This window comes from Penicillium antarcticum (assembly GCF_028974205.1).
Source record: "Penicillium antarcticum strain IBT 31339 chromosome Unknown utg000002l_segment0_segment0, whole genome shotgun sequence".
In the NCBI taxonomy this organism is placed as follows: Eukaryota; Fungi; Ascomycota; class Eurotiomycetes; order Eurotiales; family Aspergillaceae; genus Penicillium; species Penicillium antarcticum.
In genome coordinates this window covers 4,472,914-4,496,698 of record NW_026695300.1, presented here as the reverse complement: position 1 = coordinate 4,496,698, position 23,785 = coordinate 4,472,914, and the positions used below count along the sequence as shown (strand labels likewise).

Here is a 23,785-nt window from a genome sequence, read left to right as displayed (position 1 = left end):
CTATAGATCGTTGATAGATTCAGCACAATCATTACAGACATTTACATTACATTGCACTTGTATCATTTTTGAAACACAGTTTGATCTTATTGAACAAAAGGTATATCCAATGCGCCGGGCCCCGACCTAATACATGATGCTTTTTGACTTGCCCGAAGAAAACCTATACACACAAATAAATAGACGATCGACTTATTGATCATTTGTTGGCCTTCTTGGCCTTCTTCTCCTTCTTCTCCGCCTTTGGCTTGGCCTCGGTCTTCTTCTCTTCCTTGGCCTTGGGCTCCTCCTTCGACTTAGTCGCAGGCTTCTTGTCTTCCTTGCCCTTGACTACAGTCTTCTTCTCACCCTTTCCTTCATTGGTAGACTTCTTAGAGGCAGCAGTCTTGTTCTCTTCCTCTTTGGTTGGGGGAACCGAGTCGCTGGTCTTGGGTGCGGCCTCTGACTTGCTCTTCTTGGGCTTGTTCAGGACACCCTTGGGGTTAAGACCCTTGCGACGGATACGGTTGCGCTCAGCACGGGCGATACGCTCAGTATCCTCGGGGTCCTCGAAAGAAGCGAAAGCACCACCCTCAAAGTCAGCGGCATCACCATTCTCATCGAGAATGGGAGTCTTGTCGTACACCTCGTCGTCTGTGGAGGCGGCAGAGGAAGCACGAGGAGACTTGGAGCCAGATTTGGCGGGCGCGGAGGAGACAGAGTCATCTGTCTTGGAAACGGGAGTCACGGCAGTCTTCTTAAGCTTGCAGACGTAGAAACCGTCGACGTTCTCGCGGTGGGGGAAGTAGCGGCGGGTGAGAGCCATCTTGGCATCAAACTTCTTGCCCATGTAGCTGAGGAAACCGGGGCTACCGAAGTCACCAAGACCGGTGTCGACAATCTTGACGTTGGGTCGCTTGCGCAGAACGTACTGTACAACGGCCTCGTTCTCTTCCACAGTGACACTGCAAGTGGAATAGACAATGTAGCCACCGGTCTTGGAGGCGTGGTCGACGGAGTCAATGGCAGCCAGAAGAAGCTGACGCTGCATGTGAGGAATGGCGAGGAAATCACGCTCGTTTTTGGAGGTCTTGACACCGGGGTCCTTGGAAATAACACCGGTACCAGTGCAGGGAGCATCGAGCAGAACACGGTCGAAACCACCCAGAGCCTTGGGGAAGGCAGTACGGGCATCCATGTGGGTCACGACGGTGTTTTTGCAACCGAGACGGTGAATGTTACCAATCAAACCTTTGGCACGGGGCTTGCTGGCATCGTTTGCGATGACACAACCAGTGTTGCGCATCAGAGCGGACATGTATGTTGTCTTACCACCGGGCGCAGAGGCCATATCGAGAACGCGCTCATTAGGCTGAGGGGCGAGAGCCATAACGGGGAGGAAAGACGAAGCAGCCTGGAGAATATAGTGACCAGCCAGGTACTCGGGGGTGGCACCCAGAGGAACAGGAGACTCGAAGACCTGCAGACCGACCTTGGACCACTTGCCAACGGGCTCTAGGACAACACCACGGTTGATGAGGGCCTGGGCGAGGGAACGACGATTCGTTCTTAGAGTGTTGGTACGGATAACAACGGGGCGAGGGGTCTCGTTGGCTTCGAAGAAGGCGAAGGCCTCCATGGGAGTGAACAGGTTGAACAGCTTCTCGGCGAGGAAGCGAGTGTAGCCGTAGTACGTGCAGATATCGGTAAGGAGAAGATCAATATAGTCGGCACGCGACTTGCCGGCCTGACCAAGAGTCTTGAGATCACCCATGATGCGAATGGTATCAGTAATACGCTGGCGAAGCAATTGCAGATCAGGTGCGAGTCCCTGCTGGCTTTGGTCGGCGAAGACATCGGGTCCGGCAATGTTGGTCTGCAAAGCGGCCTCCTGCAATTCGGCCTCGGCCTCCTCCTCCTCTGCTTGCTGCTCAAGATCCAATTTCCGTGACAGACCCTCAATGTTGGCGGCGGTCAATCTCTCCTCGGCATCAGACATGTCCTCGTCGTCAGAGAACATGGCTTCACGGGTGCGGCCCTCATCGTCGGAGTCCATAACGGAGTTGTCATCGTCATCCTCTAGGTCGGAGAGACCCTCGACCTGGTCGTCACTATCCATTGAACCTTCACTGACTGCATCAAGGTCACCAAATTCCTCATCGTCGAGATCCTCCATATCCTCATCGTCGTCAGACATGGGCACAGGAACGGCCTTGGGCTTGGTCGATTGCTTCTTCTTGTCAGCCTTGACAGGCTTAGCAGGTGCAACATTGACGTCAGCGTTGACCTTCTTCTTCTTGGGGGCATCCTTTTTTGTCACAGGCTCGTCGGCGTCGGATCGGCGACGCTTCGCCGATGCAGGCTTCGGAGGCGCTTCAGCACTACCAGACTTGCGCTTCTTAAGCATTGTGATCTTCGACTCGTCGAGCGGGGCCGGAGGGCCCTGCTTCTTCATACGACGACCGACACCCATTGTGAATAATTGGTGTGTATGGAAACGTTTGGGGTGTTTGCGTCTTGTGAGCTGCGATTTCTTTCCGTCTTTTTTTTTCTTCGAGCGGTGACTAGTGGCAGTAAGAAAAGCACGGAAGGCGGTGCGATGTAGTTTCTGTTGCCCGAAAATCCAGGTGTCGACACAGTTTCAACAGCTGCGGAACGGCGAACAACGTCCACTTCTCCAGCTTCCCCATATCTGTTACTTCTTCTTGTTGTTTCTTTTGGAGATCACTACTACTCTCCATATATCAATCGCCATGTCGGAACTGACATTTACAAAGTCCTTCTTGTCCACGCTGGACTCCCGGCCTATCAAGCTCCGCGCTGACCATGTATTTGATCCGGAGCAGGTTGGACTTCGGGTTCCTGTAAGTCTTGAATGCGACTCTTCACTCAGCATCATCTACAGAATAGCTTCATTCTAACGCCTTTCTCTAACTGCAGTACACCCTCCCCCGCCTCTCAGCCCCGCACCCCCCAATGCCCAAGAAAGTGAAGTCAGCGCAGGCACCAGGCTCCTCGAAATCGATCAATGTCTGTATCAAGTCTGCTCGCAACCCCGCTCTCGAATTTACCATCTCCAACGCCCCTATCTCAACCACCTCGATCCAAGATCTGCGGGATGCCGTGCAAGCGCGCGTCACCGATGCCCAAAATGGACAAGTCCCATTAGACAAGATTAAGATCCTCTACAAGCGGAAGCCAGTGACCGGAACAGGAAAGACACTGGCAGAAGTATTAGCAGACGAGCCTGCAGTGTTGGCGGGTGGCAAGGCAGTCGAAATTGGAGTAATGATTATCGGCGGCGCCCAAGTAATCGACTCTGCAGTGGCCCAGCCGGCGGTGGAAGAGAAGCGGGATGAATCGCCGCCCAAGGCTGCTGTTGGTCCTAGTGGTGAGGAGGTTCTGAAGACGGATGCTTTCTGGGATGATCTGCAGGGTTACTTGGAGCAGCGACTGAAGGACGAAGAAGAGGCTAAGCGGCTGAGATTGCTCTTCAAGGATGCATGGAGCTCGGCGAAATAAGATCATACATGCAAGAAAGCACGAACTTGAAATAATGCCAATATCAATGATACCTTCTTTCTACAGCTGTGTTCCATCGCAGATGACTATTACATCCTACGTTGTTTTTGACAGTCTATCGGAAGACAAATATCGTCCAGTTCATCCGGTATGATTCCAAATGTTATACACATACAAGTCGAGCTCTCAGCGTTTAAGCACAAGCCAGGCACCAAGCAGAACGGAAATTCCCATACACCAGAAACAACACAAAGATCCAGATCATATCAAAAGTCCACCAAGATGTAATTGGGACTCAAGCAAGAACTCATCACAGAAGCAAAGAAAGCAGCACTCAGATCAAGATCTGTTCCAATCCACGTAAAGTTGAACATGTACCAAAGCAGTAGAGGGAACAAAACATTGACATACGCCAGGGAATCATTGTGAAGCGGCATGCTATCGTCGAAGTAAAAAGTACAGATTTCGAAGAAGAGAAAAATCACGTAGAAAAGTATCATGTGCCATACAGCTTCAAACACCGTCGTAAATGCTCAAACTGGTCCGGCCAATCGCTCATCTGGGTCATGGGATCATATAACAAACGACGAGAGGGAGGTGAGGAAATACACAAAGGAGAAGAATCATACACGGGATTCGTCTCATCGTCGGAATTATCGAGAGAATACCTTGACCACACCGTCTCCGCCGCCGCTGACGACCCAACGGCTGTCACGACTCCAGACCACGGCGCATACACCTTCGCCACGCATCAATCGGTGGCTCGTCAGCTCCTGGGTACAGCTACGCTTCTCAAGGTTCCAGAAGCGTAGGCTTGCGTCATGGCCAGCTGAAACAAGTTCACGTCCATCGGGGGACAGTGACAACGAGGCGATTGCAGCAGGGTGAGCCAGCATGGTATATGTGCATTGACCTACATCCAGAGTTAGTATACTGTTTGAGGTAAACTGGGCGTTGGTACTTACCACTGTTGGCATCGAAGAATCGGATGTATCGATCCTCGTAACCACTGATGATCACACCCTCAACACTACTGGATCCAGTAGCACCGTGGACTACTTCTTCCTCGGCCATTGCCCGGCTAGGGTCCAGATTAGCGGTTCCATCGAAGCCGACGGTGGTTGTGACGACAGAGTTCACACCAGTAGAAGGCGTGCCATCGTACGTCTCAAGACTGGCCATTCCAACGATTTCTTCGCCGGTCCGGGTGTCGTAAACGAGGATGGAGGCATCCGAGTATGAGACAACAAAGCTGACCCCTGCAAGAGACAGGGGGCTAATGCATGTTGAAGAAGGAGACTCGGCGCGGCATATGTGGTGAACAAGGGTGTAATGGAAGGGCGTGGTTGTAGCGACACTCGGCTGGGGGGAGGATGGGAAGTTGGAGCCGGAAGATATGGAGTTCGCCCGACGGCTTCCACCTTGACGGCGTGATCCAGCCGGAGGAGATGAAATTTGGGGAGGAGCGCTGACAGCCCAGATCAAGATGCGTCCATCTGCTGCACTGGAAGCAAGCAGGATGCGATCTGGTCCACCGTATTGGTTGCTTGAGTCACCAAAGACGGATCCCACGGTGCCGGGGAGAACACAGAGTCCCCAGACTGCCTCCTTGTGTCCGTCCAAAGTGGCTTTGGGGTCGACACGCCCACGCTCCCACACGCGCACACTAGTGTCTTGGCCACCTGAAAACACCCAACCGTCGCCCAAAACACGGCCGCCGTTGGAGATATTCTGCGATGGTGAACAAGCAGCAAGCGAGGTGACTGCACCTTCATGTCCACGATGAGTGAAGTAGCTTGTAATATCCAAGTCATTGCTGGAATTGGGGCCATGGGCTCCAAAGCCGCCATAGGTGGCTGGGATGATCCATCGCTTAATTGTTCCGTCGTCACTGCAAGTGCAAATCTCGGGTTCTGAAGGGCTACCGCCTCCAGTGAAGATGACGGACCGGATCACATCCAAGTGACCGCGTAGGGCAAAGCGGACCTTGAAGTTCGAATCCTGTGGCTGTCCAAAGATCGCACCCGCTTCGCGAGCATCGATTGCACCGTCGCTCTTGCGCCTTGACCCGGAGCTCTTCCTTCGATGGGGGAGTGATCCGCTCTTAGACATCTCGGGGCGTACGAAATTGGCATTGGGGAAAGCATCAGTATCCGGTCGGTGGGGCGGGATAGGCTCGCTGGTGGGCTCTGGCTCTGCAGGTTCATCGAAGTTCCAACCATCCACATCCTCTGTCTTTTCCTCGTTCTGGTTCTGTGGGTTCGCGTCTTCCTTGACAATTACTTGAGGCCCTGGGACCTCATATGCCTGGTTCTGGCGATCATCAACCGGGCCCTGCTCGTATGTATGGCTCCGGTTTTCGATCGCCGGGGTGGGAGCTTGTTGGTGTTCCAACGGACGTCGGTCCATATTATCCCGGGGGATGTAGTGGTTCTGACCGCCAGCCATGACATTTTCAGAGTAGTGGTTAGAGACGGGCTGGTGGTTCTGTACAGCCATGTCGCGCGCCATCACATGGTTCGCTTTCTGGCGTTGCTGTTGGAGAAATACCTCCTCTAGATTCTGTTGTGAGAGCTGTTGGTTGCCGTAGAGGTGACTGGAAAGGTCGGAGTCGTTGAGATCTAGCGGTGGGTGAGAAGAAGGAATAACATGGTATGCGATTTCGTGTGAGGCCTTCGACAAGAAGCCTCGAGTTTGGTCCAGGCCATCCTCTAGTTGGTCTTCGTGCGGGTTTGTGTTGGCGGGATCCTGGTCGTTCTCGAGTGCTGGGCTTGGTTGAGAGCGTTGAGCTGATGAGAATCCAGTTAATATTCAGGACACGTTTTTGGTGAAAGTGCAATTCCCATACCTTTCAAGAAGTTCACACTCTCACGCGCCGCCTCTTTGGGGTCCTTCATATCCTCAATCGATTCATGGTTGGAGAGCTTCTTCACCTTCTCCCTTTCCCTCTTGAGCGCCGTCTCCATCAGCCGAACATGCTTGCCAAGAGACTCATGTAGGCGCTTGCTTGTTCGTAGGTCTCCCTCCAGTCTGCCAATGCGAGATTTCATCTCCGCACGTTCAATCTCCCAGGCATTGCGGTCGCGCTCGTGTCGGTGCCATTCCGTCTGCAGGAAGCGCATAACACCTAGGTACAGACATGGGTCAATGGCAATCCAGAAAGTATATCAATCCTCACTTACCTTGCAGTGTATATTCCGTCCCCTGCGGACCACCGTTAGAGTCACCCATTGCACCGGGCATTCCTCCGACTCCAGCCATAGCTGACGAGGACTGCCAAGACATGAACGTTTCAGGACAAGTCGAGGCGCGGGGAGTCAGATGTAGTGTTGGGGATGCTGACGGCGAAGCAGGTCACCGATCAGTGGGTGTATCGGTCGACTATAAAGGTGAGGTGTGAGCTGCGGTTCTCCTGATCCCCGTAAATCGTATCCGCGGTAAGCGAGTCAACTCCCCGAGTGGGCGACAACAGCAAGGAACCACGTTCCACGCCGTGTCAGCCTATAGATAATGGGGTCCTAAGGAAGAGAATCCAAAGGAGAGGAGAGAGGTGAAGCAACCGAGTTGGGGATGAACGTGCTTTCTTTTGTTATTGTCAAGGTGGTTTGGCTGGTTTGGCTGGGGTGGGCTGACCGCCTGCTGAATGGGGAAAGATGAGAGAGTTGACAAGGGGAGTTGACGACGTTGAGATTCCCACAAGGAGAAGCTCGAGACAGAGAAAAGTGTTTGATTCCGTGTGAAGTCGCAGAGAGAGGTCAAGCTGAGAAAGTCAACGTTGAGCTTAATATCACTATTTGTGCCTAATATCCCAGGCAATGATCAGTACAATCCTGACAATGTGCAGGTTACCTCGAGGATATGTAGCTATTCAGTCATCCGGATGTTTCAAGGTTATTTGAGGTCTCAATATCAATGACAACATCCGCAATTGCGTTGTTGAATCAATCACGTGGCTCAGCACTCTTTTTGGCGATCTATATGTATTGAGGGACTACACATCAAACCAAATTCTTTGCTTGCGCAATAACTTCCGTTTTGCTCTAATTGAAAAATCAAGGGTATTTCACTTGGATAGTAAGAAATCATATTTGCCTAGTCAAATGAATAAGGTAAATCGATACGAAGGACGTAACTTATACTAGGATATGTGACTTGACTAGATGATAGATTGGCAGATGACAAATTCGAATGTTACATTGTTCATGGCCTTATAATTATACTATGATACACCTCCTGTTCAAAACTCCAGTTCTTCCACCTCCATCCCGCAGTCTACGCATGTTTTAACCCCGATCCCGGTCTCTGGGTTGTCGACTGCTCGACCCCATTGATGAACATGCTTCCTTCCAGAGCCGAGATCGTCGCCGAAATCACCTCCAGCAGCACCTTGCCGATTACGTCGGTATGCCTCCACGCGTGTGCGCTTCTTGAGGTCCTGCAGTTTGGTTTTAAATTTGGCTTCCCGGCGGCGCTTCTTGTCACTTTCCCGCCGTTCAAACTCGGCATCTAGTGCCTCCGTTGAGCCCCATTTCTTATCTGAGAATGCATACTCCTCTACCTGGTACCGAAGATATAGCATCATGCTGTTCCATGTAGACTTGTGTGGGTTAGGGCGCTCCAAACGGGGAAGTAGCTCTTCATCTTTAAGTTCAGCTGTATGAGCTGGTTAGTGACCACTCATTTCAAAGACAATCGTATAGAAACTCACGATCTGTGAGAAGATAATCTTCCTTGGCTTCGGTCTTGGTCAACAAACTGTACTTCTCGGGGTGTTTCTCTTTGCAGGAATGGCAAATGCAACACTTCAGCTCTTCCTCCCATTTCCAGTCAATCTCAAGGCTACCACATTCGCGGCACGTCTTTTGCTTGCTTTTGTCATCCAACACACTTAGACCAGGCTCGAACGGGCCTTCGCGATTTCGCTTCAAGGTTTGCAGCATTTGATGGCGCTCCCATTCCTTCTGCGTCATATTTGCGGGTCTCTGCTCATCCTTATCATCTTTCACATGAAGTTGCTTGTTAAAGGGGTCATCTTCTTGGGTCAAGAATCCACCCTTCGTATCAGTCATTTTGCTAAAGTCATAGTCGACATAGCTTGTGAAATTGCGGGCTGGTCTGATCGAATCTGGGCGATCTGAAGCATTATTTACGCGAGCATCACGCACGTTGGCAGGCCGATTGGATGCCGCCATAGTAGCGAACGAGCGTTTGGCGCCTTGAGCGGATTGCGCAGGAGCAGCTCGCGCCAGTTCGGTCTCGCGTTGTTCACGGAGAGCTTTCGCTTTCATGCGATTAATTTCCTACAAGCGAATTTGTTAGTATGAACTAACTGTGGATCATATTCATCCTTTCGCAAAGGGATAGGAACCCACTATTCTGCGCTTCTGTTCTGGAGTGATCGGACCGCGGGGAAGCTGTCCAGCCGCAGAGCTCTCGGGCTGTGGAGTTGGAGTTGAAGGCCTTTCCGACATTGCAAGCTGTTCCCAAAAACTTCCCTATGGTTGTCTGAAGTCAAGAAGATTATTAAAGATCCAAGGCGGAAGGCCAGACCAATCTATCACATCACGTGAATGCTTATCAACACGACGTCATTGGTATGAAAGTAAGAACTTCAAGTTACAAGTAAACAGATCCACTTGAAGTGAGAATCTTGAATTGTTCCTGTCTATGAGTCTGTCACGGGATAATTGATGTCATCCTCACGATCCTGCCCATATAAAACCTCACATACACCCCCTACTGGCACGTCCATGACCGCATCCGTTCCTTCACTCCAAATTTCGCGCCAATTGACTTTGCGATTTTGAGGGCCCATGATCTGATATGAAGTCGCACCAGGTTTCATTTTGGATGCACCACCAGGCCGCCGCCGTGCCTTTCCATCAATGACAGATACATTTGCAACCTCATCAACAATGTTCTCAATGCTGTTCATAGGCAAAGTGAGATAGCCAGTGTTGTATGCGGCAAGGGCAACGTAGATATAGATCAAAAGCATTACCAGCCACGCGGGGATCGCCAGCGACCACCAACGGTTGGGGTAATAGTAAATGCCGAGTTGGTGAAGAAATGGAGAGGGAAGATAAGACCAAAGGAGGTAGAATACTAGATTGCGCGTTAGTCACTGCGGAGTTGGGTAATATAATATCCATGAAACTTACGGAAAGCTAACGAAGAAGCCAAGTATAACACAAAGCCATAGTACTCGTAAGTAGGCACTTTGGGACTGGCGCGTGGCACGGTGGTTGCGCGACGCGCTGACTTGGCGACTGCCGCCTCGGTATCGTTGGGTGTCTCCACATCCGAGCTATCTGGAGTAGTCGGACGCGACGTAGTAGTCGAGAAGGGCGGGCGGAGAAGGGATGTGAGTGACGGAGAAGGTGGTAGAGGGGTCGGCGGACGGTTGTAGAATGGCGGCGCAAATGCATTCGGACCATGGAGAGAGCTGGAGGACTGGCGGAATGGATGATGTCGACCAATATTCTCAGAAGATTCATCTGAATCAGAATCCGAGAACGATTGGTGTTCTAATGAGTAGTGAGATTGGAAGTCTGCATCGTCTTCCACTTCAATCTCCTCATAACCGGGGGAGATTACGCTCTCGTCGTAGCTCTCTTGAGGGTCATCGGGCGACCCAGAGCCATCGGCCAGCAGTGGAAATGGCTGCTTGTCCTCAAACGAGGAATTGAACGAGTCCATCAGTGAAGTGAAGAGTTGTCGGCGTCTCCCCTTTTCTGCAATCGCCATTGTTCACCGCTCCCCACTGAGCTCCACCTCCCCACACTTCTTGATGTTCAACTTCAACTTCTTTTATAATCCTCTACAGACGTCGGATTCCATTTGAAATGGGTCACATGCGACAGAATGTGAGTTGAGATTGAGAGCGCAGACATTGAATCCAACGATCCCCTCGAGAGGAGGATATACAACACCACGAACGTTCTAGCTTCGGACGATCCGACAGCGCTATGCGACGGTCTGATAAATGGGGTCATGTTTATGATTAAAGACAGATACAAACTTTCCATTCAACTATTTCAACTAGAGGAATATCATCACCCATAAGCACCAATCTCCGCATTTTAATTCATTTTTCATGAAAACACGGCTGTCATATTATACACCTTGAGGTTGGCTGAAACCGCCTGGACCATATTCTGGATCTTCTTTGCGGACGGAAATTTTGTGCCAAAAGCCTCTAACAGTTCAATCGCTAGTTCCAAATCATCTGCTGCCTTTGAATTATCCCAGACCAATGATAGCTGCTCGCGCTGAGCAGTGGCCGTGTACATAAGAGATAGTGCAGAGTTGAACACTGTGACCAAGTTGAGCCAGTTATAGGCAATCCGATGCTGTCTATGCAGATTGATTGCCTGCCGAATAGCCATACAAGATGCTTCGGCTAGAACTTTCAGATTTTGAACGTCCAGTGTTGGACAAAGAGGCGACGGTCGGTACAACATGATGACATGTGTGTAGTAGTTCAAATCAAACCAGCTAGTGCAGAGATGGGGTACCTTGGATTGTAGGTCGGGCAAAGGGAATGGCATGTTGCGACGCCATTCTATAAGTCTTTTGTGGAGACTTTGAACTGTTTGCTTTCTTTCCTCTGGGCTTTGTCGCTCGCTATACTTTGCTAAGTGTACTTGACTTCCAATATCACTTGCAATTTTGCGAAGAGCGAGAATGTGAAGAGGGACTGCCATGGTCGATGGCTCTAATGATGACGTTGATGTGATGCCGTCTGACTGGATGTTTTCATCGTTTGCGCTTGCAAATGGCTGGTAGACAAATTAGCGAACTAAACAAGAAGAGTTATTATGGATTCTGATATACCTCAACAGTAATGTCATCATCTTGTATGGCAAAGGGTCGACCCAAAGCCAAGGAAACGACACTGGGTATTCATTAGTCTTAGGTTGCGGAGCTCCACCGAATCAAACATACCGATCCATCATATAAAGAGAGAAGAAGAGTCGCTTTTGGTGTTCGGAGACATCCACAGCTAGCGCATGATAGATTTCGGCGGTATGAAGCCCCATGCCAGTTGCCATGCGGGCTGCAACGCCTACGAGGAACCAAGTATCTAGCGGATGTTAGGTGAATGTTCCCGTGGGGAAGTTGGCCATTACATACTAGGTCCAATCTTATTGAAAAATGAATAAGAAACTTGGAGCATCAGAACTTCCAAGCCGCCCTGATTGCATAAGACAGTTAGAACAACTGCTCAGAATGTGATGGCAGCGAACTTACAAGATCACCGCATCCCATTGCGGCTTCAAAGTATGTCATAGCTTTATTAAAGAACTGAACAGATTCGGATTCGTCCATTAAGGACACCGAACAGTATGTCGTTGATCCGATCGCTAAGACCATCCAGATCCTGAATTGCCATAACGGCGATTGAGCCAAGGGATCCAACGGATCGCCATATACCCTCCACAGTACAGATGTGAATTCATTTTGGCGAATAATGGGGTAAAGGGTATGAGAGTGAGCGAAATAGAACTCCAAAATGTAACTGATATGGGAAGGTTCCAGTATTGCCAGATCCATGGAGTCGTGATAATCCTCGGCGGGATCCCCAAATATTGAATTCAGAGGCAATGATGATAACATAGAGGCATCAAAGTCAAAGGCCGTAGGATTAAAGGTTGGCGACTCGGCTGATATAGAGGTGTTGTGTTGATTTCCGTTGATATCTCCGTCAAAGACGAATGCATCTTGGTCTGGCGACAGACGCCGAAGAACGGTTTGAGTAAGTTTGGCAAAAGAGAGGCCAGATGATGAGCCCAAATACCTCTCTGCTGCAGCTTCCAGAGAAAGAAGCCTTAGTTCTTCAGCCAAATCCTTGGGCCTCGAAGGAGTCAGTTCGTGGGGAGATATGGGTACTGCATCGGGTCCGGCAGCTCCATTTTCATTAGGACATTGTCGAGGTGAGGAGGCGACTGGATTGTTCTGGAGCAAAAACTCATCATCCAGGTGTATATCAGTCTCTTGGTCCCAAGGACATGACAACGGATCATTCTGTGAATTCTGGGGAGTCAAGGACGAGGTGAGCTGTTGCTCTAATTCTTTCAGCCGGAGCTCCAAGCCCCGTACGTAACTAGAAGCCATTAGGTATTTCCCAATTGAAAACTAGTCACCATTAATGCTTACGCGACAGGGTATGAGGCGACCTGGGTTTCATCCTCTAGAAAGCTGCAGTCCACCTTGGCGTGCTGACATGCTTTACACGCCGGCAGTACTTTGTCGCAACGTTTCTTTCTGCGATGGCATCTTTTGCAGGAGCTCTCAGCCCTCGCATAATCCATGACTGCGAGGAGGATCAAAGCCTCCAAGTCGACTCATCATGTATTTTGCGGTGCGGGGGAGATAGGAAAGGCGCTTTGCCCAATCCGAAGGGGTTCGAGATAAGCAGCATTCAGATAGTTCAAAACTTCAACTCAAGAAGGGCTATGTTGCCATGAATTTTCAAATACACATGAGTGCTTTTAGGAAGAACAGACTATGTAGAGATCAACCCAAGCACCAGATGTATACGGCTGCCTACGTTGTGTTGTTAAGAGGCCTAAATGGAACCAACGAAGTACTAACTTATGTTACGGAAGATATGAAAACATTCCAACCATGTTCACCATCTAATTATCTACAATTTGGGGTAAGAAAGAGAGCTTTCCTAGTCATTTCGGTGCCACCGCGATCTATATCGCGCATCGGAGGTTCCGCGATACCTGTGATCGGAGCCACTACAAGATATAAGGAAAGGGATCCTCAACCAACTGATCTATTGACACCAAAAAGATCTATTCTATAATTTGAATCCCACATGATACTGAAAATGATGTCTCCCAACGGCCGATCATTCCTCCTTGATCCTCAAAAGGTTGCTGGACCTATGCGATATTCGCATGCGCGCGTGGTTCAGCCTTCTACACACCACACAATTTACATCTCAGGAATTGCAGCTGTCAGCCCCGAAGGAGTTCTCGAAGGAGTCACCGAAAATCCAGATGGCAGCTTCACCGTCAATGTCCGAGAGCAAACAGCCGCCGTCCTTCGCAGAATCGAGAGCATCATTGAAGGTGCCTCAGATGGGAAGGCAAATTTATACAATGTTGTGGATGCTACAGTCTATTTACTGGATATGAAGACTCAATATGCAGATATGAACGAGGAATGGAATAAGATCTGGTCCGACCGTGCCAGTGCTCCTTCGCGTGCGACTGTTGGAGTTCGAGAACTTCCAGACCCTCGTTTTACAGTGGAAATCAAGGCGACAGCAATCTTTGAGTTATAAGGTCATAGCAAACAGTCCGTGTATATACGAAAGAGGAGTGTTGTTCTTTGTCGGAGTCTCCGACCGTTGATCCCCACGAACATTACAAAACTTGATCTGGTCGCGAAAACCTGAGTAGGACAATTCCAGACAATCAGCCCTTGTTATATCCTGAATTATCTACCAGTCATGTCTCTTTATGACAATACCGGGGTCCAGTACTTCGAGGCGAACAATTTCACCTTTATAGATCAGACGACAATCCCGATTGTTCTAGCATATCGAGAATTCAACCCAACGTGCAAGAAGACCGCGTTGATTCCAACATGTTTCCGTGGACGAATCAATAATACCTGGAACTTTTCCAATGGCGTTTTGAAAGACTATCGGGTCATTGTGGTCGCATTGTTCGGTAATGGCGAATCCTCCAGCCCGTCGAACACGCCAGGCTTTCCCTCGTTGCTCGAGTATGGAGACTGTGTTCAAGCCCAGCACAAACTACTCACCGATCATCTAAGAATATTCCAGTTGGATGTTGTGGTTGGCTTTTCTATGGGAGGCCAGTGTACCTATCATTGGACAGCCATGTACCCGGAGATGGTTCGCAACGCGGTCGTAATCTGTTCATCAGCAAAGACGAGCTTGCACAACTATCAATTCCTTGAAGGCCCCAAGGCTGCCTTGCTGAACTCCATCGACTATGCCGATCAGTCTTTGCGTTCTAAGGGACAACCACCCATCCGGGGTCTTCATGCATTCGGACGCGCATACTCCGCATGGCTGGCAAGCGCCGAATGGTTTGAAGAGCGTCTTTTCGAAGTCCAAGGCTTTAAAACTCTTCAAGAATGGGGAGAAGCCATTGGTGGAAAGAATTACGAGGATTGGGACCCTGATAATCTCTTGGCCATGCTCGGGATGTGGCAACGGTCCGATCTTGGCCTTGTTGGGGGTCAGCAGATTCCGCTTGCACAAGCACTTGGCAACTTGAGACCGAGAGTGCTTGTGATGCCATGTCAGACAGACCAGTATTTTAAGTGGGAGGCAAGCGAGAAGGAAGTCTTGTTTATGGAGAACGCAGAATTGGCTGTCATTCCATCAATTTGGGGTCATCTTGCAGGTAGTGGGTGCAATCCAGTAGATACTCAGTGGATGGACGACAGGATCGCAGGATTTCTGAGCTAGTCGAGGTGCTCAATAGAATGAAAGACAAGAGACCACTGTATGGGAGATAGTCTCAGCTATGGTACAAACTACCCTACTCACATAACAAGTTTGTATAAAGTGCTACTGAAAAAAAGGAGAGTGTTCCCTACACGAAACCCTCCAAGCGAAGTACCACTTTGTACATTGTTTCTGCCTCATCTCCACTCTTTCTAAACTGCTTCGGTTTGTAGCCTAAACATAATGTGCTGATACTGTAGGGGCGTGCAAGGACTCATGACCTCTGGTGAAGTAGAACGTAGTAATTACGGTTATATCACTCGAATACTTTATTTCATAGTCAGACGGCAGAGCGGAAGCTTTTCCAGCTTTCGCCAGAGACATTTATCAATAATTATCATATCATACAACTGTACTGATATCATAGGCTCGAGAATGTCGGACTGTCCGACGTCCAAATCAACATGAGGGGTCATTATCGTCCAGTACATTACTTGTCAAACTAATATTGCCAAGGAGATTGCTAGTGACCGACAACTTTGTTGAACCTCATTATCGTGTCGGTAGAAACGATACTTAAAGCTGGGCCCCTGCCGTGGCTCGGAACCCATACTTTGCTTAGGGCACAAAACTGACGACACGGCAAAATGTCCACACTCCAACTTGAAAACAATTTGGCTCTCCTAGGGGTAATTCCTCGAACATATGCATTAGTACTCATTCCCTTGACGATATATTTTGTTTATAAAGTGAGCTTAACACTCAAACCGTTATCGTTTCCTTCGGGACCTAATCTGATATAAAGTGGACACTCGCAACAGACATTCCTCATATCAAAGGGCTACCTGAGATTCCAGGAGCAGTTCCCGTCTTTGGTCATCTCTTAAAACTAGGGGAAGACCATGCCAGCGTTTGTGAAGGCTGGTGGCGGAAATATGGCCACTCTGTCTTTCAGATCAAACTTGGTAATACCCGGGCGGTTGTGGTGAATTCGTTTGAAGATTGTAAGAAGATGATGCTCGGTCACCAAAACGCGATCATCGATAGGCCAAAACTTTACACCTTTCACGGTGTCGTGAGCAGCACGCAAGGATTTACGATTGGTTCGTCACCATGGGATGAGTCATGTAAAAAGAAGAGAAAGGCAGCTGGAACAGCGCTTGGAAGACCGGCCCTTCGAAACTACCACCCAATGCTCGATCTGGAGAGCTATTGTATCATCCGTGACATTTATCGCGACAGTTCAAACGGTACCATTGAGCTCAATATCCGTCCTTATATTCAACGTTATGCACTCAACACCACGTTGACCTTGTGCTATGGTATTCGGATGGATGCCGTATACGACGACCTTCTACGCGAAATCCTGCACGTCGGCTCTGCAATCTCTTTGCTTCGAAGTGCGTCAGAGAATCTGCAAGACTATATTCCACTTCTCCGGTATCTTCCCAACAATGAGAAAACCACACGATCAAAAGACCTGAGAGAGCGCCGCGATGCATATCTCAATCTCCTTCTCGACAAAGTGCGTGAGATGATCAAGAAGGGCACCGACAAGCCTTGCATCTCTGCTGCAATTCTGAAGGACGAAGAAACAAAGCTTTCTGGAGTGGAAGTCTCATCGATCTGTCTCTCGCTTGTCTCTGGTGGCTTTGAGACAATTCCTGGAACCATGACATCCGCCATCGGATCGCTTTCCACACCTGAGGGCCAAATCTGGCAGGATCGTGCCTATGAAGACATCAAGAAGTACTATCCTGATATTCGCGAAGCTTGGACAGGCGCGATCCATGAGGAAAAGGTGCCGTATCTTAATGCGATCATCAAAGAGGCTGGTCGCTACTATACTGTCAGCTCAATGAGCCTTCCCCGAAAGACAGTGACTGAAGTGAATTGGAATGGGGCCGTTATTCCCCCCAAGACTATGATCTTGATCAATGCACAGGCTGGTAACCATGGTAGGTTGATCTTGCCCCTTAAACCTGTATAGCTATCCTACTAACTCAATCAGACGTTGATCACTTTGGACCCGACGGAGCCAAATTTGACCCAGAGAGATGGCTTGAGTCCATCAATCCCCCAATGGAAAAGGAAGCTGCTGGTCTTCCTCACCTAAGTTTCGGTGCTGGGTCGCGTGCATGCTCTGGCCAATTCATTGCCTCACGATTGCTTTACACCGCATTGCTTCGACTGATCTCGTCCTACAAGATCGTGGCAAGTGAGAGCAATCCCCCAAACACCGACTACGTGGAATATAACCAGTTCAAGACAGCGTTGGTTGCTATTCCCAAGGATTTCAAGGTTAAATTGATTCCTAGAGATGATGCGATGACTAGTGAATGCCTGCATGCTGCTGAGGTTCGGACTAAGGAGCATTACAAGGAATGATCTGAATAGCACTTCGTACGAGTCTCTATTAATCTCAAACGTGGCAAATATAACAAGCATTTGAACAAAAGTCTCAGTAGAAACTTTAATTTGATCTGATAGCAACAATAGACGTACAAAGGACTCACCCCCGGCCCTGAGTCACTCTCTTCCTTTCGATCCAATATCGATTTCGGCCCTTCCTCTGATATTCTATTTTGAGCTGCGGAGTATTAAAATGATCCGTAGATCTAGTTGTCAAAGCGGTTCGTAATATGGAGCACTATACTGAATACACCACTTTGCAATATCTTGACTACCATAAGTCAAGTATTTCAGCACCAAACCCTCTCGGGGCAGTACGTATAAGTGGAATCTCTTTGATATTTATGAGTCTGATGCGATCTACGCCGCTTAGCGAACTCTGGCACAAACTTGACTCTTGTCAAAAATAGTCCCTTAGCAACCAACTCAACACCATACTCGTACAAGAACTGTCAAACTAGAGTTGTGTGAGCATCTAGAGCCTCAAATCATACTTTGACAAGAGCAAGTCTTTTTAATTGCTCCTATGGTTTGGATGTGTATCCTTTCTGGGCGGTATGAGCTTTTCGGATGGGCCGACAGTCACGCTAGCGACTCCCCGCTTGAATAGCTTCGACAGTGCTATATTTTGTTGCATTGATTCACATGTCTTGACGAGAACTTATAATTGATTTTTTATGCATTTAATATGGCCTCCTTGAAAGTTATCGATCTATTCAACGTGAAAGGTAGGGTGGCCGTGGTCACAGGGGGAAGCAGTGGGTTAGGGCTTATGATTTGCAAGGTTGGCTCTCTCCATGAGGTATCTTGGCCTTCAGATTAACATATTATAGGGACTAGTTTCAAATGGTGCCAAAGTCTACGTGGTTGCTCTTTCAACAGATCCAGTCACGGAGACGGTCGACGCATTGAACGATCTGGGAAAAGAATCCGGAGGTCATGCAGAAGGGTATTTTTTTTTTTTGAGTCGAGCTGGGAAATATTACCACTGACAACCAAATTCAAGCTTTCCTTGTGATCTTTCGTCGAAGGAATCAATTTCTGAACTTGCCGAAACAATAGCACAGAAAGAAAAGACCGTTGATATGCTCATCTCAAACGCAGGCGTTCGCCGCGATCCACCGACAGCTTGCAATGTGCTGACTGCACCTCTCGCTGAGCTTCAAGCCTCAATGTGGTCCATTGAAGAGTCTGATTGGGTGAGCACATTCAAAGTGAATACCACTGCCCACTACTATCTAAGCATCGCTTTTCTACCTCTGCTTGCGGCTGCAGCCGACCAACAACTGGGTGATAGCACCAAAGGCCGCGATGAAGGAAGAGGTGTGATAGTCATTACAAGCTCCTGTGCAAGCATGCACAATGTCACGAATGTGGACTTGACCAGCTATGCAACGAGCAAAGCTGCCACCGATCATCTCGTCAAGTTACTCGCCGCAAAATATAATCGATTTTACGTGCGTGTGATAGGAATTAATCCCGGATGTGAGTACACAGAGAGAAAAATGAAGCTACTCTACTAAGCACCCGATCTCTCAGTTATTCCGAGTAACATGAATCCTGTGGGCGCGGAGGGAAATATCTTCAGCTCTTTGTTTGACAAGGTCCCTGCAAAGCGCGCGGGAAACCCTGAGGATATGGCCGGTACAATTTTGTATCTTGTTACCAAGGCAGGGGTAAGCTAATTTATGGAATTTCCAGGGCTGATATCTAATAACCATTTTATAGTCTTATGTAGACGGGGTGTCACTCTGTGTTGATGGTGGTCGGATTCTTTTGGCAAACGGCCAGGAATAGAGCCCAAGTAGATTTATACAGCCAAACACTATATGAACTGAGTTTCTACATAGATATTATAATGATGAGCGAGATAATTGCGAGGTAAAAGGAAATCGGACTCCCCGCCATGAAACCTGAGCGTCATTCGGCCGCGCCGATACTCTATGAAGCTCAATTTGCTTTATTTACAAGCATTGAATTTTGTATTCAATCTTTATAACCGTCTTCATAAGAATATTTTTCTTGATTACCGTCATGTCCGTGGCATTTTTGGCCGATAAAACAAAGTTTGTTCTTCTTTTCCGTTCTTTAGAACCAATGCTAAATATTACCAGGTCAACTATCCGATTGGAGCATTTGCGAGAAGCAGCAGCTGAGCTGAATATCAAAATTCCGAATGGCTCGGACGAGCAAGATTATCTTCACTTGCTACAATCCGCAGATGAAGTAATGCGACAAATTGAGGCCAGCGATGACTATATCCACCCGGCTCTCTCGCTAGTTGAAACAACACATCCTCGGACCTACTGGCAACCGGAAATCAAAGACAACCAACTAAACGCCTGGAGGCACCGTTGTGAGCTGACAGCCGCATCTCCAAAAGGTAACACCCTCAAAGGAAGAGCAGTCGCGATAAAGGACAACATATCAATTGGTGGCTTACCAACTACTGTCGGCACATTCACCGAGCTCCTATGTCAGGATGGAAATCTTACTCCGTCTCCTATTGATGCTTCTGTCGTATCAAGAATACTGGATGCCGGTGCTACTATCAAAGGATCTTCGACATGTGAGAACTACTGTGCATCACCGCTTTCGTTCAGCGCTGCAACTGGCCCGGTACAAAATGTCTGGATGCATGGTTATACATCAGGGGGAAGCAGTAGTGGCTCGGCGACGATGGTTGCAGCTACTGCCATCAAACATGCATCTGGCAAGGACTTTGGTGAAATGGTGGACCTCGCCATTGGTGGCGACCAGGCAGGCTCTGTCAGAATTCCAGCGTCATATAGTGGCATTTATGGTATGAAGCCTACTCATGGTCTGGTGCCATATACTGGGGCGGTTCCTCTGGCTCCAATGCTCGATCACTTGGGACCGCTTGCTGCGAGCTTGGAGGATATTGCGCTTTTGCTTCAGATTATTGCAGGATATGACGGGATTGATCCTCGCATGACACCGGAATCACCACTACGAAGCCAGGTCCAAGACTATCCTAAAATGCTTTCCAATTTCCGAAGATCCGCGCATGAGAAAGAATTCTTAGGCTCTGGTTTGAAAATTGGGGTGCTCAAGGAATCCTTTGAAGTTGCCGGATTATCTAAACAGGTACGAGACACTGTGTGGGAAACTTCCAATTCATTTTTTAGGGCGGCAGGTGCAGAGGTGATGGATATATCTGTGCCCATGCACCGTGATGGCAGTCTCATCTGGACCGCAGCAACGAGAATGTCAATGTCTGAATGGTCATGCCAAGGCAAAACATCAGGATATCTCTCATTTTTGCCACCACACATACAAGCCCAATGGCCTCCTAATCAAAGGATGTATGAGTTACTCACTGCGACAAACCCGGCTGTCGTGAACATCATGCTCAGTGGGCCCTTTCTTAAAAAGCAATTCGGGTCGAATATTGAAGCCAAAGCCCACCGAAAAGCTTTCGAGCTTCGAGCTGCATACGACAAAGCCTTCGAGGAAGTTGACATCCTGGTGACGCCTTGTGCACCTACAGTTGCTATGCCACATCCAAAGATGCAAAGCGACACAGAGGGACCGGCTGCGACAGTCATGGAGAAGTTATCTCAGGCAGTAGGCGTTACAGCCAATACTGCCCCATTCAATGTCACTGGGCATCCCGCTCTGAATGTCCCGTGCGGATTTGGAAGTCCAACCGATCGACCAGACGTGAAACTGCCTATAGGCATGCAGATTATTGGGCGACGGTGGGAGGATGCAGTGGTGCTCAAGGCAGCAGCTGCATTTGAAGCAGGCAGAGAATTAGTGAAACAGACCTGATTCATGAGAGTTGTATACTCGGAGTGTGTGTGTTCCCGGATCGGCTCCGCTCCGCGGTCTCTCCGCGCGGAAGAACCCGTCGGACTTCAACAAAACTTCTTCTCCCAACAAACTCGCATCTCTTTGACTCATTTGTTCACTCTGCATCAGCGCATATTTACTTTTTCAAGTTGAATTATTCAAATTTTACGTTTCCGAGGAATCCACAATGAGCATCTCCGAATTAGAACATGTGCGTGGTGTTTGGGGACGAACCAAGAACGACAGTGCCATCTATCGACTTCTTCTCTCAGATGTCGAGATTGTCAGCGCCACTCGCGGCGAGATGCAAGCCCGTCTTAATCTCACTCCCGATCATGTAAACTCCCGGGGTACCATCCACGGAGCTGTGTCCGCATCAATCATGGATTGGGCCGGTGGCATGGCCATTGCAACTCACGGATTTGAGAAAACTGGTGCCAGCGTTGACATTCACGTTTCATATCTTTCTACTGCCCACGCTGGTGACGTACTGAACATCCATGCAGTAGCAGATCGTGTCGGAAAGTCAATGGCCTTCACTACCATCAAGATCTTCCGAATTGTCGATGGTGAGCTTGGTCCTCTGGTTGCCACTGGTTCTCACACGAAGTTTTTGCCTGTCTCCAAGGAGAATCGCCAACCCAAAACTGAGTGAATTGCCAGCCTCAAAATGAACATAACAATGGTCGGGAGAAGAATTGGATATAATCACGATTTTAAAAGCGACGTTATTTCTGTTGTTGTACATAATTCCAGCCAATCGTTAGAGTCCGTGGCATTTATATTTACACAAGCCCACCCTATTCCTTCATGTCCTCCCCGTTGAAGACGTGATGCCACCATTTACAACAAGCTCCTGGCCAGTAATGTACTTGGCTTCATCGCTAACGAGAAACAATGTAGCATTAGCCACATCCCATGCATCCCCCATTTCCCCCATGGGAACCTGTGCATTTCGCATTTGCATATAAGACTCTGCTTCACCATCCGCGTACCTGTAGACCAAGCCTTTCGTGTACGGGGTGTCCATGAGTCCAGGGACAACAGTATTGAGACGCACACCCTTGTCCGCATAGATGACAGCAGTAGCTTTCATTAGCTGAATGATAGCAGCCTTTGTGGCGGAGTATCCAACCTGAGGCTTCCCAATGTACCTCAAGCCAGCGATACTAGCAACGCTCACAATAGCACCACTTCCCTGCTTCTCCATGATCGGCAAAACATGGTGACACGTCAAATACACGCTCTTCAAGTTGATATCAACCTGAGGATCCCAGATATCCTCCGCCATCGCTGCAGGACATCCAGGCTCAGACTTCCCGACATTATTGATGAGAATGTCGATACGTCCATGTTTCGCGATACAGGCATCCACTAGAGCTTTTGTCGCGGTAGCAGATGTCACATCTGTCTTCATCACAGTACATGTTCCACCCTCGGTCTCGATGGTGTCTTTGGTAGTAACAGTCGAAGCTAAAGTGCGATTACCACCGAAGATTTGTGCCCCTTGTCGGGCAAGGAGCACTGCGGTTGCTGCTCCAATCCCCCATCCTTCTGGTTGACTTTGGCCGAGGCCGATGATTAGGGCGACTTTTCCTTTGAGGGACAACACGAGGCCGACGTTATGCAAGAGGAGTTGGTAATAAATGAATCTTGGGTTGATTTATTACCAAGTTCTGATTAGTTCTCAGCTGGTCAGCCTAATTTTATATTTTATATCCATCGGCTGAACCCTTTCGGCGCTCTTCCGGCCATAGCGGGCTTGTCATCACTCAAGTGGCTCGCTTCCGAATTGAAATTAGTATAGTATCAGCAATGTTTATGCGGCCCTGATGAGCAAACATGTAATTGAAAATTGCATCCAATTTCAAGGGAGGCTGTGTTCATATAAGAGGGTTGGAGGTTAACAGTTGAAGTGTATACACAGACAACCACGTGCTTTCATACTCAACGCCGGCGAGATGCAGACGTGACAGAATTACAAATCAGTTCTCCTTTTGCGTCTTTTCATAGCGACGAAAACTTGGAATAGTCGAAGATATGTTATACTTGAGCTCAGTTCACACCCGGCTTCCAGGGCTCGGACACACCCTTAGTCGATCAGTACGCGTTCTCATGCTTTATGTTGCAGGGCTGACATCAAGACAGGAGACAATGCGATAGATCGCATTGACATTTCTGGAAGCACGTTATGCGTCCCAATCAGTGTGACTGCATGGCCCTCGCCTTACAGTCTACCACATTCCACCCCGTGGCCACCGCCAGTCAACACTCTCCCTTGCGTCCCACTCAAACCACACTTACAGTCAAAAGTTGAGGCAACAAGAGTCGAAACGTCACAGTCAACTAGCTCTGTAGATCATCTCTCAGGGGGTTGGGAGTTGCATCACGCACAGTTTGACCCTCGAGGAAGAATTTTTGCGCGACATCGACCGCTCCTTGATGCAGACTTTGTGATGCAAAGTCATGCACAGTGACCCATGCAGCATGTCACCTCGGCTTCATTGGTCCAGCATGCATGAACCGATGCAGTTCTCAAGTTCAGGGGGTTCGGCGATCGGCGCTCCACTCGACAAGCTGAATCTGACTTGCCCATTCAGTATGAATTCACGGGGT

The 23,785-nt window shown here is 48.9% G+C and overlaps 12 protein-coding genes across 12 annotated transcripts; 7 read left to right on the top strand and 5 right to left on the bottom strand.

Moving 5' to 3' along the window:
- Nucleotides 1-199: 199 nt before the first annotated feature.
- On the bottom strand, nt 200-2,452 carry N7508_002682 (rRNA (cytosine-C5-)-methyltransferase NOP2; the record flags this gene model as incomplete). Its single annotated transcript, XM_058460748.1, has 1 exon — nt 200-2,452. One exon carries the CDS (start codon nt 2,450-2,452, stop codon nt 200-202), a length of 2,253 nt encoding a protein of 750 aa, XP_058324280.1.
- A 280-nt stretch (nt 2,453-2,732) lies between these two features.
- N7508_002681 (uncharacterized protein) lies at nt 2,733-3,501 on the top strand (the record flags this gene model as incomplete). The annotated part of the gene is made up of 2 exons (XM_058460747.1): nt 2,733-2,843; nt 2,920-3,501. 2 exons carry the CDS (start codon nt 2,733-2,735, stop codon nt 3,499-3,501), a joined length of 693 nt encoding a protein of 230 aa, XP_058324279.1.
- A 653-nt stretch (nt 3,502-4,154) lies between these two features.
- N7508_002680 (cell differentiation and development protein Fsr1) lies at nt 4,155-6,786 on the bottom strand (the record flags this gene model as incomplete). Its single annotated transcript, XM_058460746.1, has 4 exons — nt 4,155-4,414; nt 4,467-6,290; nt 6,350-6,628; nt 6,684-6,786. The coding sequence occupies 4 exons, from the start codon at nt 6,784-6,786 to the stop codon at nt 4,155-4,157; spliced, it is 2,466 nt and encodes an 821-aa protein (XP_058324278.1).
- Nucleotides 6,787-7,738: 952 nt separating this feature from the next.
- Nucleotides 7,739-10,200, bottom strand: rad14 (DNA repair protein RAD14; the record flags this gene model as incomplete). The annotated part of the gene is made up of 5 exons (XM_058460745.1): nt 7,739-8,154; nt 8,210-8,801; nt 8,874-8,996; nt 9,233-9,606; nt 9,663-10,200. The coding sequence occupies 5 exons, from the start codon at nt 10,198-10,200 to the stop codon at nt 7,739-7,741; spliced, it is 2,043 nt and encodes a 680-aa protein (XP_058324277.1).
- A 395-nt stretch (nt 10,201-10,595) lies between these two features.
- Nucleotides 10,596-12,780, bottom strand: N7508_002678 (fungal specific transcription factor domain-containing protein; the record flags this gene model as incomplete). Its single annotated transcript, XM_058460744.1, has 7 exons — nt 10,596-11,282; nt 11,338-11,398; nt 11,449-11,587; nt 11,638-11,698; nt 11,755-12,607; nt 12,661-12,694; nt 12,750-12,780. The coding sequence occupies 7 exons, from the start codon at nt 12,778-12,780 to the stop codon at nt 10,596-10,598; spliced, it is 1,866 nt and encodes a 621-aa protein (XP_058324276.1).
- Nucleotides 12,781-13,342: 562 nt separating this feature from the next.
- On the top strand, nt 13,343-13,801 carry N7508_002677 (RidA family protein; the record flags this gene model as incomplete). Its single annotated transcript, XM_058460743.1, has 1 exon — nt 13,343-13,801. The coding sequence occupies one exon, from the start codon at nt 13,343-13,345 to the stop codon at nt 13,799-13,801; it is 459 nt and encodes a 152-aa protein (XP_058324275.1).
- A 168-nt stretch (nt 13,802-13,969) lies between these two features.
- N7508_002676 (uncharacterized protein) lies at nt 13,970-14,962 on the top strand (the record flags this gene model as incomplete). The annotated part of the gene is made up of 1 exon (XM_058460742.1): nt 13,970-14,962. One exon carries the CDS (start codon nt 13,970-13,972, stop codon nt 14,960-14,962), a length of 993 nt encoding a protein of 330 aa, XP_058324274.1.
- A 626-nt stretch (nt 14,963-15,588) lies between these two features.
- N7508_002675 (cytochrome P450) lies at nt 15,589-17,329 on the top strand (the record flags this gene model as incomplete). Its single annotated transcript, XM_058460741.1, has 3 exons — nt 15,589-15,630; nt 15,747-16,899; nt 16,953-17,329. The coding sequence occupies 3 exons, from the start codon at nt 15,589-15,591 to the stop codon at nt 17,327-17,329; spliced, it is 1,572 nt and encodes a 523-aa protein (XP_058324273.1).
- A 712-nt stretch (nt 17,330-18,041) lies between these two features.
- On the top strand, nt 18,042-19,150 carry N7508_002674 (SDR family NAD(P)-dependent oxidoreductase; the record flags this gene model as incomplete). Its single annotated transcript, XM_058460740.1, has 5 exons — nt 18,042-18,155; nt 18,187-18,302; nt 18,360-18,838; nt 18,893-19,029; nt 19,082-19,150. 5 exons carry the CDS (start codon nt 18,042-18,044, stop codon nt 19,148-19,150), a joined length of 915 nt encoding a protein of 304 aa, XP_058324272.1.
- A 237-nt stretch (nt 19,151-19,387) lies between these two features.
- On the top strand, nt 19,388-21,148 carry N7508_002673 (uncharacterized protein; the record flags this gene model as incomplete). The annotated part of the gene is made up of 2 exons (XM_058460739.1): nt 19,388-19,419; nt 19,468-21,148. 2 exons carry the CDS (start codon nt 19,388-19,390, stop codon nt 21,146-21,148), a joined length of 1,713 nt encoding a protein of 570 aa, XP_058324271.1.
- Nucleotides 21,149-21,356: 208 nt separating this feature from the next.
- On the top strand, nt 21,357-21,824 carry N7508_002672 (PaaI family thioesterase; the record flags this gene model as incomplete). The annotated part of the gene is made up of 1 exon (XM_058460738.1): nt 21,357-21,824. The coding sequence occupies one exon, from the start codon at nt 21,357-21,359 to the stop codon at nt 21,822-21,824; it is 468 nt and encodes a 155-aa protein (XP_058324270.1).
- A 153-nt stretch (nt 21,825-21,977) lies between these two features.
- Nucleotides 21,978-22,924, bottom strand: N7508_002671 (SDR family NAD(P)-dependent oxidoreductase; the record flags this gene model as incomplete). The annotated part of the gene is made up of 2 exons (XM_058460737.1): nt 21,978-22,821; nt 22,902-22,924. The coding sequence occupies 2 exons, from the start codon at nt 22,922-22,924 to the stop codon at nt 21,978-21,980; spliced, it is 867 nt and encodes a 288-aa protein (XP_058324269.1).
- Nucleotides 22,925-23,785: the final 861 nt, after the last annotated feature.